This window comes from Thermobia domestica, chromosome 18 (assembly GCF_964235325.1).
Source record: "Thermobia domestica chromosome 18, izTheDome1.hap1.1, whole genome shotgun sequence".
Taxonomy (NCBI): domain Eukaryota; kingdom Metazoa; phylum Arthropoda; class Insecta; order Zygentoma; family Lepismatidae; genus Thermobia; species Thermobia domestica.
Window position 1 is genome coordinate 72,026,527 of NC_137471.1, and position 16,635 is coordinate 72,043,161.

A 16,635-nucleotide genomic window follows, 5' to 3' on the forward strand; every position below is an offset into this window, starting at 1 on the left:
GAGTTTTCGGATCCAGGTCTGGAACCGGTTCTTCGGATCCGGTTCTGGAATCGGAATTTTCGGATCCAGGTCTGGAACCGGTTCCGGTGGCCATCCCTACGCTAAACCCGAGCTGCTGGCACGCTGTGAACAGTGTGCTAGATGAAATGGTGGAAGCGACAGGCAGGCGCCAGCGGCGGTCGCTTGTCTCATTTGCCTAAACTGTGTAACAGGCAAACTCATTGACTAAACACCCACTAATGAACCAAATTGTTTTTCTGGGGGGGCACAAACGGGTCTGGGCGGCGAGGGCACAAGTGCGTGGTCCTCTTTGCAGTGTTTTGAAGGTGAACTTTGTGCCTCATTTACGGTTTTTGGGGGCTTTCGGATCCAGGTCTGGAACCGGTTCCTAAGATCCGGTTCTGAAACCGGGTTTTCGGATCCAGGTCTGGAACCCTTTTCCTAAAATCCGGTTCTGGAACCGGGTTTTCTTATCCAGGTCTGGAGCCGGTTCCGGAACCGGTTCTGAAAAGCGGATCTCCAAGAACCGGTTCCTGGCGGAACCGAAACTTTGTGGCCATCCCTAATCCATATGCGGGATATTACAATATCATCCGGATTCCAATGAACTCACTGGATCTGCATCAAACTTGGCATATTGATAAATTTCTATTTCGCATACAAGCATGTGAAATACTATAATATTCCTCAAGGTTTTGGTTTCCAAGTTATGGACCGTTAAATTTGGGGTCACATATTCGAAACAAAACTCAAGGGATCAATCTGGATCAAACTGGCTGATGGTAGACCTTGATCTGATATATAAGATTTGCGATATTACGGTGTTCAGGCTTTTGCTTTCCGAGGTATGGACCATGAAATGTGGCGTGTAGACAAACATACAAGCATTGTGATATACTATAATATTCTGCAAGGTTGGTTATCGAGTTGTGGGCCATCAAATTTGGGGCACATATTCGACTCAAAAATTAATGGATCAACCTGAATCAAACTTGGTTGGTGGTAGACCTTGACGTTGTACATCAGCTTGTGCGATATATGGTCAGTGATGAATCTAGAAAGTAAAAACTGGAGGGCCAGCCAGAACCTAGACTATGATAAGTACATCATGAGTTTACTATAAGGTTTTAAAAATACATAAATAATACGTTAAATTATTCTTGTCACTCATAAAACTTGAGAGAGGCTCTGATGTAGATTCCGTGTCCAAAAAATAGGTTTCACGTCCGTCCTTACCTCTCTATATACGAACCATATCTAAACTAACTAACTAACTAACTTTATGGCCTATGGAACCCGGAGGTTCAGTGCCGCGTTCACAAAATCTCTCCACTGACTTCTATCCTTAGCTAATTGTATCCAGTTTCTACTTTGTATTCCAATCTCTGCGAGATCCATCTTAATATTATCCTCCCATCTGCGCCTAGGTCTTCCTAATGGTCGTTTTCCTATGGGTCTTCCAGTCAAGACTTCGAAAGCGTTTCTACTTTCTTCCATTCTAGCTGCATGACCTGCCCACCTAAGCCTCCTAGACTTGACGACCCTAACAATGTTGGGTAAACCGTATAAACTATGTAGTTCCTCGTTATGAAGCTTCCGCCATTCCCCATTCTCGTTCCTCTTGGGTCCGAATATTCTTCTCAGGATCCTGTTCTCAAATACTTTCAGTCTATGTTCTTCCCTCAGAGTAAGCGGCCATGTTTCGCAACCATACAGAACAACAGGCATGATTATGGTTTTATATATTTTAAGCTTCAAAATCTTCGACAGAATTCGCTACGACAGAGATTTTGAACCGAATACTAACACGAATTCCCTGCTTTTAGTCGACATTTAATTTCTTCGTGAATATGATTTTCGTCTGTTAATATTGATCCTCAATATTTGAAAGTATCCACTTTATCAAAAGTATTATTTAATATTTTAACGCCTCCACAATTTGCCGTATTACGGTCCCGACGCACTACCATGTATTTAGTTTTCTCTGCATTTACTTCTAAACCCATGTCCCTGCAAGCGTTTAATACGGCAAAACCAATCTGAACAAATTCAAGGAAAATTGGACCAGAAATTAACTCAGTTAGCCAAGGACTTTGATGAAAAATTAGTGAAATTAAGCCAACGTAATGAAGACAGATGGGAGCATGTGTATCATCAGCTAAATCAGATCAACCTCCAGGTGACGAAAAAAATCGAGAAATACGAAGAGAAGAGAGAAAAGGTGGTACAAAGAAGTACAGAAATAGAAGAATCCATGGATGTTTTAAAATCAACTATCAACGTCCATGAAAATCACATTAAAGTACTGCGAGATGAAGTTAATTTCATCAAAGAAAGATGTATTCCCGGAACTTCATTCCAGGATACCGAAGGCGCGAGTCATCATATAGCCACAGGTTGGGTACCTGATCATCATCCAAGAACAACATTGGAATTAGAGGGATCATCCAGCGGTGCAGAGGGTAGTGACAGAGAACAAGTGAGACAAATATCCAAGCGCCGACACATCTCCAGTAGAGGTTTGAAGACATCCACAGGTAATCGGTTGCGGTTTAGCGAAGTAAAATCGCTCACAAAGTTTAGTGGTGTGCCAGGAGATATACCTGCTAGGTCATTTCTCGAAAAATTCCAAGGTGAATGCGAGCTCGTCGGTGTAAATGAGTCTCAATACTTAAAATTATTACCCCACATCTTGTTGCCACCTTGCCTAACGTGGTTTAAGGTTATTAGAGGTAGTATTCATTCGTATTCAGATTTTAAAAATGATCTTTTGTCAAACTACGAAAACGATTTTATGGTAGCAAATAGAGATGCTGTTAGAGAACGAACCACTACAATCCTAAGTTACACCATAGTATTACTGAATTTGTAGTGTCGACATATCATGAACTAAGATCATTAAATCCTAACCACTTTGAATCACGAATTATAGCTTCAATTAGGATCTTATTGCCATTTAGACTACAACAGTTGCTAATGTCAGCTCAGTGCATTAATTTCAATCACTTGATTATGCTCACTCAAAGTTATGAGAGTCAATCTGCAATTCAAAATAACAATAAGATGCAGGATGGAGGTCAGGGTAATTATGCACGTAATCAAACACAATATGCATCAGTTCGTAACGTAGATGTACGACCTGAAAATGATACTAATGTTCGTAATTACAATAATAGAATGAATAGTTATAATGGTACCGGAAATCAAACGCAACCTAACTATAGAAATGGAGCTAGGAATTTCAGAAACAACAACAGGAATATCAGTAGGAATAATAGTTATCGCCGATTCTCACAAAACCAATTTGCAGATGGCAGGAATTTCGTAAACAGGAATCAAAATATGGTATCATCTTATGAAAAACAAGCACGTACACAAGATTGTGCTATACAATATTCCTTAAATGAACCCTTCGAACGTATAACTTGAACTGACAAAAAGGCGTCCGATGGATTTGTATTAAAATGGCCTTTGCTTACGTCTATGGTTAATGTGATCTTCATTCAATTTATTATTAAAATGTACGTTGAAAACATATGTAATTATGAAATATTGTTTCAACTTTGTTATTCTATCGTTGAATTTCCTTTTATAGCATTAACTGAGAAAATGTTAATTTGTGTTTCATGATAAGAAATTATCTAAAAGCTTTATTGTAAGACGCTACTCTTCTTGTCGTGTTTTTATTCTATTCGAATTTCATGCGAATATTATAGATATTTAAAAATAAAAGATCATAATTTTAATGTAAACTTATGAAAGTAATGACAGATATATCAAATAGCCTTATTATATGGAAAGAATAAGAATAATGAATATCGAATCTCTTAATTTCTCAAAGTTTATTAATGTATTAAATGAGAACCATCAATGCGTTTATATGTTCCAACTTTATTGACTTCTGATTCTATCAATATTTAATATTATGAAGATCCTTTGTTTGTAAGTAGTGTTATTTGTATATGAAGGAATAGTTAATTTTGTACCCTAGAAGAAAACTACCAGTTAGGTTTAATTTGTGATAATTGGTAATGCGTCGTTATTAATATTGAGATATAGGCTATTGACAGATATGAAAATGTGTTATAGTATATTATATATAAATGGAAAAAGTAGAATATGTATATTAAAGGTGATATTATATATATGAGGGCTATTCGAAAGATAAATGTTTCATGGTATTTAACCCAGGGTTCTTTCCTTCATAGCAAAACTATTATGGAAGTCCCGTTCGAGGCGACATCTACAACGATAACGTTGTATGTTTCATTAGTAATTTGTGCCTATTTACAGAAAGGAATCAGAGGCGAATTATGTGAGCAATATGATGTATAAAGAAAAGAAAGACATTTAGAGATTCTCAGATATTATTTGTGTAATCAGTAACAAAAATATGAGTTATTGTCACTATAGCAACGACATAAATAATTGTACTTATACGTAGACATCTTGTGTAGAAAAGTCGATTATGTACGCTTCGCTTGATCAAATATTAAAAGCCAGATAAGAAAGTGTAAAACACGTTGAGAATTATTTTTGAAGATAAAATAACGAACCAGGACAGTGACCCCTTACATCTGCAGCACAAGCTATATGGGACAGGCAGACATGGTTTTCCGATATGGATTCAGGGTTCCAGTTTTTTTTTTCATATCAACTCTTATTATAGTACTGAAGCAGTAAAAAATCACTACAAAATCAGATATTAATATTGCTACTTATATACCTAAGCAATAATAATTAAATAAGATAGCGACAACTATTTTTGACAGGTATTCAATGTTTGAGAAATGCGTTCCATCTCTGACTTTATCTTTTTATTACAATGGAAGTTATGATCTGCTTCTCCTGGTTTCAGTATTAAAGTCATGCAGTTTGTAAAGTGACCGTTTCACAACGCGAAACGGAACTCGCTTGTTTGTTTTCCGTTCCGCTTGTTTGTATTCACTTTTATATAGTTTCCTTGTTTTCTTTTTTACATGAGTCACAAGGGTTTCTATTTTTGATATATATACGAGGGTCGTTCCGAAATGAATGCCTCCTATTTTTTTGTGTTGACTTTGTATGTCCGTGTCAGACGTCGTTGTTGTAGTGCTAATGCTTGAACCTTCCTTTAATTTGCAGCTGATCCCGTTGTTCTGCGGTAGTTGGCGTCAGCATAGGAGTGTTTCAAAATGGAGTGTGATATGGACATGCCTATAAAACAACGATGTGCGATTGAATTCCTCACTGCTAAAGGAATTGCGCCGATTTTAATCCATCGACGCTTGGTAAAGGTTTATGGAGATGATACAATAGACATGTGCAATACGAGTCGACGGGATCGGCATTTTCAAAGTGGTGAAAAGGCTGTTGATGACAAGCCACGGCCCGGTCGACCCTGCACAGCTGTCATCCGTCGCAATGAAGAGCGTCTTGATCAACTCATGCATGCTAATCGCCGGATAATGACCAGAGAATTGTGTACAAAGCTGAATATGGCGAACATTTTCAAGACTCAGAAGCTGTTGTTAAAGCTGTAAGGAAGTGGTTTGCCTTAGCTGGTTCCGATTTTTAGAAGCGCGGCATGCAGGCTCTGGTTCATCGTTGAAAAACGTGCATAAAGAATGGTGGGAACTATGTGGAAAAATGACAGTCTGTACCTGAAATATTGCTCTGATAAGCTGTGCTGTTGTTACTTATGTATCTCTATTAGTATCCATCAAAAGAGACTTTATTGGTTGTAACAAAAGTCTGGGACCATAGGCCAACTTCGTTATCAGTAAAGATATGAAAAAATTAGAAAAAAGGAAACTCGTCGGAAGTAGATGATTTTTCAATCCAAAATGCAATCATTTTTCCAAGTGCACTATGCGATTTGGTTTCGCACTGGTAAGGTGCTTGCTTTATGTTAAAGGAAATCGCAACATTGTCGGTCCAGCAAGTTGTTCTTTTGGTCCCTCATTATACCAAGAATACAACATTGTTGAGGAGCTCGAAGTATTTTATGTTCCAAAATATAACAATACGCACTTCTCAATGCCATCTCTGTGTGTCTTTATGTCCCGTTCGAACACTGGCAACGTTGCGTTTTCATTTAACATAAAGCGCCTTACCAAACGGCTAGTGAAAGTGCAAAAATTCCACCATTTCAAATTGAAAACCACCTATTTCCAGTACGTTTCCTTTCTTTCTATTTTTACGTGTCTTTACCCTTAAGGGAGCTGGCCTATGGCCCCAGACTTTTGCTAAACCCAGTATATACATGAGCAGTTCGGGTGAACATAATGATAAGCGCGACTTCCGGTGGGATTAGTTGTGATTGAACCACAGAAGAGTACATAGGTAGTTTAATTCCGTAATTGTACCTGCAGATGGCCCATACTTAAAGATGGCAGAGAAGACTTGTTTCGTAAGGGCCCTTGCAATGAATTGCATGGGAATGGCCAATTCATCCTTCTCAGTTTACTCAAAAGCTAGAAAATGGGACGTACCATTATGTTCGCTCGAGTCTCTCATATACATTGATCATTATGTCCTGTCATTTAGTGATAATTCTGGAACTAGTTTTCTAGTTCATTAAGGAGTTTGGTTTACCAAAACCTCCTTTATATTTTACTGTCTGTCCGTCCGGGAGTCATAAAATCTCAAGAATAACTTTATCATCAATTTTGGCATCTAAAGCTTAGATTCGTGCTTGTTGATGGAGGCGATCCATTCAGTTAGTTCAAAGATATGGACAATCAAAAATCGCTTCCTTATGTACTCCTACACAGAGAAAAATCCGTTCTCCGGACAGCGGTATATTGTACAAATATACGGTATCCTCTTGCTTACTATAGAAATCAGTACGGAGCATACGTTATCCGTATGCTACATAGGCACTGCCCTTAGATGTTACATCATGGCTTTGCTGGATGTTTGACATCTAACAGTTTTCCGTATATCACATGCATATACTTATGTTACCTTCGTTAGCTATATGTTATTTACGTCCATTTGTATGTGAGATCCTGACCGCCTACATTGTTTCATACAGAAAGTACGTATAAATGGAACAATTATACAGAAAGTATTATAAAACATGCGTTTTCAGTTATACGTCTGTTGTACGTTAAGTCCAAAAACTACGGGAATTACGCATGTAACCTATCTTTTCAAATACACCACCTACAATTTTTTTTCTCAGTGTACGGGATTAATTACGGAAATCATATTTGCTCGATAGATTTCCAATAACAAAATGATTGTTGAGATAAGTAACATATATATTTGGTTTAATGTACAATGATTATGCAATTTAGGGTAAGGGATGATTAAAACAAATAAGTGATGATGGAAGAATTACTGGAATGAGTAAGTGGAAGGAAACAGAAGTAGAACACGATGTTGTTCAAAACAAACTTACTTGGACGGAATCGAACCATCGACCCCATGCACCAGAGGTAAGCGCTTTACCATTGAGCCACCGTGGCCCTGTTAAGATTAGTGGGTTAATATAATGTTCAAGATACAAAATGCTCATCTATCTGTGGATAAAGTGAAATTAATTGACTCTCTGCTTGACAAATTTAAAGACTTAATTATTTTATATTTTAAAATATTTTTAAAGCTATATACACACATATATACAGTATATATTTATATAGTAGAACGTCGATAATCCGAACGTCAAAAATCCGAGCGAGATCCCTAGAAGCTTTCTACATTTTGTCTTAGCGCCAGCAATAAACTAACAATAGGGTTGTCTGTCGGCGTTGTGTGAAGTCAGTGTTTTTACAAAAGCTCATTCATGTTTAATTGTTTGTCATACATATTTTTATTTTACCATCGGCCTATACAAGTTAAGTTTTAAGTATGAGTTACAAGAACAGTGTAATTTAGTGTACGAGCAGGTTCTTCAGAAACATTAAATGTAAGTAGCCTTACTTACGGTATTGTAATTACTGTATGTACTGTATAACCACTGTATCGATAAAAGAGCATACCGTACAGTATATTTAAGCCTAAATAGAATTTTTTGGTTATTTTCGAAAATTCGAACAATCTGAAAATCCGAACTACCTGTAGTCCCAATTAGTTCAGATTTTCGACTTCCTACTGTATATATATATTAGCTTAAAGTTCCACTATTATGCAGCAAAGCTAAGGCAGACAGGCATTCATCTTAAGTATGCTTCAATTAATTTGAAGTAATGTGTTTTAAGTCTAAATTTGGTAAATTTTATCTTGTTAAAGTGTTTGGTCTGCCAAAAACCAAATGAAGCTCTTTAACGTGATGTGATCCTGCCACTTGTTTCAAAGAACTATTTTTTTCATAGATATTTCTCGTTTTGGCTATTCGTTATTAATTATTTTTTCTAAAAAAAATTCTAATTTTTGTTTCTTTTGTGTCTTCTTATAGGTAAGTACCCTCAATGATGTATTAGCGTATGGAAACATCCAGAGAATTTTCACTACTGTTACCACGAGCTTATGTTACGGAAAAAGATATTCTTATTTTCGGGTGACAATTTAAGCGTAAGTACAAAACAAATAAGCATAATGACCACTGAACTAGTTGTAAATACAATAGCTGTTAGATTTAAGTATCTGTGGTTAGCTAAAGCTAGCTTGAGTTAGGTTAGGTTTGGTTAAGTTTGCTTAGGTTAGATTAGTTTAACTTAGCTTGGGTTAGTGTAAGTCTTTATTGAATATGCGGTCTTATTCTCCTACGCGCAATTTGTTTACCTTTAAATGAGTCTGGTTTTCCAAAAGTCTTATATACAGGGGGGCCCAAAAGTAGGTATACACCTCTGCACTGATCAAGTATAACATTCTTGCTTATAGGTTTATTTGCTTCGGCTGTTCCGTCCGAGCTTAAGATATAAGTAAAAAGACATTAAGAACAAATAATAAAGAAACTAAGTCTAACTGATGATAACAATAAAAAATGATACAAAAAGCAATGAGTTGATCAGTACGGGACTGTATGCCTACTTTTGAGGCACTTACTCTGTATGTCCTTCCGTCCGTCCGTCCGTCTGAGATACTAAAAAGTCCCAAGAAATATTTGATGGATCACGATGAACTTTGATGACCAACTTGTAGAGTGTCAAAAGTTAGGAAAAAATTGAGTTCGTTCATGGAAATAATATTCATACCAAAGTTGGTTAAAAAAAAAATAATAATAATCAGCCACTTATGGTTTTAACGTTGAACGTTATACAGTAGGAAAATAGTAGATAGAGATAAACTGCCTTCTACAATCAGTTAAGTATCCCAAGAATACATTTCGTTTACATCCTTCATTCTCTAAAAAAAAACTAGAAGTGATAGGAATTCATTACAACTTCCGATTTCAGTATTGATTTACATAGAGGAAAACCAGTAAGAGATAGTAAGAAGCGTTTTTAAAATCGATTTAGCGTTCTATGAATAGATACCATTTTTCACTTAACACTACTTAAACCGAAACGGACAGAAATTAGCACTTCTGTTTCTAATGTTGATCGATACCGGCTAAAAACTGTAATAGATAGCGAGAAGTGGTTTCCTACAATCAAGTAAGTATCCCAAAAATTCATTCCTTCTCCACTCTAATCTTTTTACTAATACCGTAAGTTCTATAAATCTACTACCACTTCCGATTTCAATAGTTATTTAGAAAATATCACGCCTTAGAAACCAAAGTCCTTTACGTGGTGTACACGTGACACTGCTACTTATTAAATATATTTTGTTTATTTTGAGCTGATGTAATAATGTTTTCTCCTTTTAACTTAAATTGTAAAAACTACGTGGTTTATTATGTTGTATTAACACAACGTACTACACTCCTTGATTTAAATCAATAGGTTGTGCAAGTTTTACTCTAAATGATGCAGCTGTATTATGTTTAAACATTTTCAGTATTTGTAGTTGAAAGAAGAGTAAACGAAAAGTCGTGTTTAAACGATGAATTCATTTTGAAAACTAAACAGAGTCTGTTCTAATCCATTAAGTCATACTTCACGAGTAACATAATCATTATATTCATCAAGTTTTAGGTTTTAGTAATTTTTCGTTTTAGTAATTTTTCAATGAAATGATTTTTTCTGGAGTTAATAATTACTCTTTATAAATTCTTGTTCAGAGATATTGCTTTAGTATCATCATGATTCCAATCTTTCCATTTAACTATAGCAGAATTTCACCTAATACATATTTTATAGCTATTATAACTTATATATATATATATATATATATATATATATATATATATATATATATATATATATATATATATATATATATTGCGTTGAAAATACAAACCAAAACTGGATTTATTTCATGCTATAAGCATACATCTGAAATAAAAGCTTACAAAATACGCTGAATATGCTCTTAAGCAATACATTTTTTTATATGATATTGTTACATATTACAATTTAATTTTAATATTTATGTTATTTTACAACAATATACAATATATTTATTCCAACAATGTTTTTATAAATATATACATATATATATATATTTGTTTAATATTTATATTTATATATACTTATAATTATATTTCTTACGATCATTTCGATAAATATTCTTTCTTCAAATTGTTCATATTTTACTGACACGTACATAATTACCAGAATTATATATTCATGTTAATTTCTCTTTACATGTTCCATATAATGTGTTTATGATTTGATTCGTAATGGAATCATTTAATTCTGTAGGTTCCATTTTAATACTTCTACAATAACTAGGATTATTATTTTTAGATCAAAAGATTTAAATATATTTTAATCAAAAATTTTCTTGTAAGTCTTATATCTGGAGAACTACATACACTGTAGCCAAACTCAGCAAACTATCACTTAACTCAGCATGATGTGCTTATTCCGTAAATAAAATAAAATAAAATAAAATAAAATAAAATAAACTCGATTTAGGGCCGTTCAAAAATTTTGTGGCCCCTGATCCAAAAACTAATTATTAGCCTAGATTGCGATCTTTGATTCATTTTTTGAATCATTTGAAAAATTCTTGTTTATAATTTTATCAAGAACATCCATGTAGCGATAAGTATTTTATACAACAAAATAAAAATATACTTTTCTTTGTAAAGTGTGTATAGAACGTTCTGGTAATGCACATTTAATATCAGAATGTACACTATAATGATTAATTTCATTGTTTTCAAATAATAATTTTACATGATGCCCATAATACTCACTACCTAAATCAGTTATTACATGAAACACAGTTAAGTTAAATTAAAAATAAATATTTACTGCTTTTGCCATTTTAGGAACTTTGTTTTTAGGGAACAGAGTATGCATATCGCGAAACGATATCTATCCAACATAAAATATATTTGTAATTTTTTTGCATATCTCCTAAATCCATTTGTATTATTTCATTAGATGCACTAATATAATATTGTATCCGTTCGAAAACTTTTAATGAATATGTGATACTGACTATTCTTGAATGTTCTAATGATAACCTCCGTTAATTTCCTTTTTAGATAATTTAATTAACCTCCGTTAATTTTGCTATCTGTTTAATTCAAATAATAGTCTACAAATATCATTTCTTAATAAAAATGTATATTAAGTTCTTTCATCAAATCCACTGTATGTTATTCATATATAATATTAAAATATTACCGTGTAATCGGTAAAACAATATGAGTTTGAGCGTAGATATTAAATATCTCGTTCTTGGCACTCAAACTTACTAACAATGGCTATGCACATATGCCTAAAACTTCATTTTAATAAAAACATTCGTGGGACCATTTAAAATCTCAATTATGATAACACGCCAAACAAATAACGTAACTGTCCTTCACACGCTTTCCCGAACTTTCTTTCACGTATTTAACACAAACAAAGTTGTGTTCGCATTTACAGGGTTCCCAGATCAACTCTTTCGGTGTTAACGAAGGTATTGGTGCTAACGCCGAAAAAAAATACTAATTCTTCTGCGTTATCTGTTCCACTTTCCGATGACGTAAACGTTTCATAATCGATTGTGTCGTATATTTCTTCAACATCTAATCATAACCAATTTTATACCTTGAGTTTGAACACTTACCAGTGTAGTGCATCTTCGTCAAAACTTGAGTTCGGATATTCTGGGTAATCGGGTACTTTTACCTTTTCACTAGTACTGTAACTTGCACCTACAGCTTCAAGATCAACATCTACAAACTATCGCTTCTCCGTAATGCTCCTGCTACTAAAAATTTCAGTCTTGTATTTATACAAACTTTAAGGTGATGTCATTCAACATTCAGATGTATATCTGTGCTTACGTCAGCAATCATTATTCAACACGATTCATACCATCAACATCATCTTTCGCATCCAATTTCGTCTTCCCGGATACCGCGTTCTTGGCCATTATTCGCCGGGTGGCCTCTGGGGTTGGAGTTTGCTATTTGTTAGCGCACCGGGTGCCACTGTACAAACCCGGAGATCCCGTTCGTACAACGCGAATGCACATAAATAACCCCTACACATTAACGGGGTAGCTATGCTTTACATTATGGCATAATAACCACTTCCCGAGGTGTCATCCCGAACATCATCACCTGTTTCTCTGACTACCACTTTACATCATAAATAAGGGAAATTTTCAAATGTTTCAACATATTCCCGCCAATTTCACAATTCCTATCCGATTGGCTAGTCTTAGAAGGAAAATTATACATATTGTTAAGTTATCTATCATGTCAGCTTCAAATGAATATCAAAGGTAACTTATTTAAATATTAATTTTAATTGTATCATTCGTAAGGGTAAACTAGACTTTTGATCTGTTCAATAAATTATTATTTTTATTTTAATTATTATTGCATTTCTCGTGTTGCAAATAGTTGCGTTCTTCTTCTCATTGTATTGCTCACAGTAGTATAGTTGTATTTTTCTTCTTTTTCCCTTAAATACGTTGTACACAAAACGACTGGGAAATAAAGTTCTGATATCCTTACGTTCATTACAATTAAATAAGATAACACAAAGGAATTATATAAATTCTAAATCTGACGACAAAATGTACTTATTTTCGCCACCAACATTTTCATTTTTTTTTTTTTCATTAAGGAAAATAGTTATTCATCAACTACTTGATAAACGTAAAACATCGAAATTTACGGGTAGATTACTCATATATTGAGGAAAATGTGTGACATACAAGTTTCATTTTTCGTTTTTTTTTTTTAACCTTTAATTTTGTAATTAGCATAACGTGGAAATTTAAGAGCAATGTGACCATTACTGCCTCTCGAAATAAGATTTTGTAACGTTTTTCGTTAGCATCAGTGCAATCATCCTAAATTTTCAGACAAATATTGAAAATGAAAAAAATGTAAACTCTAACCCATCTTTATCTCAAATAATAACCGTACTTTTACGTCTATGCAATTTAAAATTATATAAACTTCTTCTTATTATGAGATATTAGATATAAACATTACGATCACACGGACTATTCTCATATATAGAAGGGAGTTACTTACATTGCACGAAGAAAACGCTGTAGATATTTTAAATACATATAAATTTAGAAACAATCCTATAAGTGCATTTTATTGATTGTGCTATAAATGTCTACAATAACTTCAACTATAGTGATTCCCATCTATGAATTATTTGCGAAAAGTAAATAAAAGAATAGAGTGAAAAAGTTTAAGCGGAGAGACATCTACTGTGTGGCTGGCACATTTTTTTTTTTTTTTTCATGCGCTCCCCTAGCCAAACTCTTTTAAGTTGGTCACAAGGAAGCAGGCGACGTTAAATTTACATCGAAGTTGCACCATCCGAATGTGACGTATTATCATGGTGGTCAATGTGGAACAAAACGAGCCCCGTGGGGCTTCTAATCCCCTTCGCTCGTTGACGGTTACTCAGCTACAGTATTTCGTAACGTAAGTAAATCACTTTTTTTTTTTTTACCAAGAAAGTTGTGTGGAAAGTCCTACTCCCTCCCTGTCCCTCGGGGCCTCCCCTCTCTTTCTCGCAACTACCCCCTACAACCCCTCGCTTCGCGAGAGCCCCACTTCTTACTCTTCTGTTGATTTATAACGTCATTGTTTATAAAGCGCTATCAGAAACCTCAGAGTTGTGTAGAAATCAATTTAAAGGAAAGAGGTAGAATATGAAATTAATGAGAACTGCATATTGAAATACCAGAAAGATACAAATGCAACAAAATCTGCATATTGAAATACAATTAAAATTGAAAGCTAATGAGATAGTGACAATATCTTCAATCTTCAATCTTCGTGACTCTCATTATCAAGTCTTTTCAACTGATAAGCGATTTCTTATCTTTGTTTTAATGCTCAGCATGGAAGTAAAACCACTTTTGTAACAAATGGAATTATTACTTTTAAATCAGCAGATATCAGACCAGGATATTCTCTTCAGAACTTGTCCAAGTCTTCATTATAGGAAACCAATTAGAAGAACTTGTCGGTTTTAATCCATTCGCTTTCAGGGAAGTTACTGTATCCACTACATACAAGAAATATATTCTACTATTATAGAAATAGGTAGATATCGTGAGATCTCAGTGATATGTATAATAAAAATCACACACAAGCTTATTACAAACTAGAAATTGTAAGGGGATCACTGGCAAGAGGATGTAATAAAATGGGGGTCGCGATAGGAGTTAGGTTGAGAACCACTGCTCTAGTTAAGTAGTGGAAAAAGCACAATTTATGCATTATATATTATGTACAAGGGAAAATTAGTATTATTTTCATCTTATTTTAATGGAAAAGTGTTATGAAAAATTAAAAAAAAGGGCCCTGGGCTGGGTTTGAACCCACACCAAAAGCTATTCTTGTTAGTAGCTTAGTCATTAGTACGCTCGGCTACGAGGGCCAACGGTAGCAGGTCTTTGCTTTGCGTTATATGTATGTTACGTGGCAAGAAACGGATAATTCCAACCAATCAGAACCTGTATTAATTCACATGGCTAGGATTGAGTGTGATTTAAAATATACATTTGGCCGTGGATCTGAGTGCAAGTAGTGAAGAACAAGCAAATCATAGTTATTTAGTATGTTTGAAAGAATGAGATATACATTAGGGTAGACAAAAATAGAAATGTGCCGTTTGTTAGGTATTATAGCTAAGTGAAAGTGATAAAGCTCTCTTCCGCGCATTTATAGAATTTATTTTAAAGGAGAACATTCTGTATGTAATTATTCGAAACAAAACAAAACAATTATTCTTAAATGTTCTTTTAAACTAAGGTAGTCTTACAATAAAAACAAAACAGGCGAATATAGTTCTAAAATTATTTATTTTCCGTATTTTCATACTATTTTTCTCCAGTTTCGTGCCGATTTAAGTATATATCGTAAAGAGCAACCATTTTTTTCTTTTTACATGATCTCCGTATAGAACTCTGTTCATTGTAATAATAGCCTGTTTATTCACGCTTGTTTTCACTCTTTCATCAGTGTCTAAACTCTTGCTGTCCAGAAAGGTTTTCAGAAGGCAGAATAAATAGTAATCGCTAGGTGCAGGATTTGGACTGTATAGTGGATGGTCAAATTTTGAGTTCTTTTCGCAGCATATGGCCTTGCATTATCATAAAGCATTACGACAATGAAGCCGCAGTTTACTGTTACCATTTCCTTGCGTTGCATCTTGCGATATATTTTCTAGCCGTCATGTGTCTTTCTTGTAAGAGCCGGATGATTAAATGTATTTGAAAGTCTCTCGATTTTCTTAAACATACAGACTTACACTGTGAATACGAGTAGCATAGAAGTGTATATGGAAGAAATGTATGCAACTTTTGTGCACAGTCATTCCGAAGGAAGCGCGAAATTTCAAAAAATATTCACAAACGAAAATTTATTTATTTTAAAATGTACTATCGTAGATGTTCGTTTGGAAATACATATGAATATAAGGAAGCACTTGATTAAGCAGTTTTAACCTTCTCATCCCTAAGATTTCGTCACTGCTGGTGATGATTTAATAAAGTACGAAATACCATAAACCAGTGTTTCTTCCAGACACGTTTTCTTTTGGGGGGGCAGTGTTTCCCCGGAACTCTGAGAGTGCCCCCTCGGAAGAGACCATAACAATACGTCTATAATATAGCAATAAATAGAGTAATACCAGAAATGCCCCTCCGACTACTCAGTGTGCCCCCCCCCCTCCGAAACACTTTTTTTTTTTAAAGAAACACTGCCATAAATAGACGTGGTAAACTGGTAGAAGTTTTTAAATTGCATCGTAAATTAGTTTTGCAACAACATGTTTGAGTCTACAAGAGCGAAGTAATGCCTTTAACTACCCACTTCTGTTTTAAAGGTATATAATCCATCTATCTATCTTTCTTTCTTTCTCTGTGTGTGCATAGGGCTCTCTGTGTGTATGTGTTGTGTTGGTGAAGCCAAATCTTCAATTTTCCTTGAAATAACCAAAACAATTTACAAATAATTATTTACTATCGTAATACGATTATTTACAGAAGGAAATAGCTGTAAATGAATGAATAATACTGAAAATAATGTTTTGGTAGTATCTAGAAGAATACATGACAAAAGATTTTTATTTTCCTCGCAAACTTTACTATAATTTTCGCGTTGATTAACAGGTTTAACTTTTTAAATAATGTCCATCTGTAACCTGTTTCCTTCGTTTCTCAATAACTATT

The 16,635-nt window shown here is 34.5% G+C and overlaps 2 protein-coding genes across 2 annotated transcripts in view; both read left to right on the forward strand.

The window, feature by feature from the left end:
• The window catches only part of LOC145675126 (adenylate cyclase type 2-like), a 1,402,841-nt gene that overhangs the window by 674,757 nt on the left and 711,449 nt on the right, over nucleotides 1-16,635 (forward strand). The window lies entirely within an intron of this gene.
• On the forward strand, nucleotides 5,175-5,522 carry LOC145675125 (protein GVQW3-like). The gene has a single exon (XM_081745495.1). The coding sequence runs from the start codon at nucleotides 5,175-5,177 to the stop codon at nucleotides 5,520-5,522; it is 348 nt and encodes a 115-aa protein (XP_081601621.1).

Bases quoted from the DNA above. Each gene is read 5' to 3' on its own strand.
- LOC145675125 (XM_081745495.1), top strand. From the start codon at position 5,175: ATGGAGTGTGATATGGACATGCCTATAAAACAACGATGTGCGATTGAA.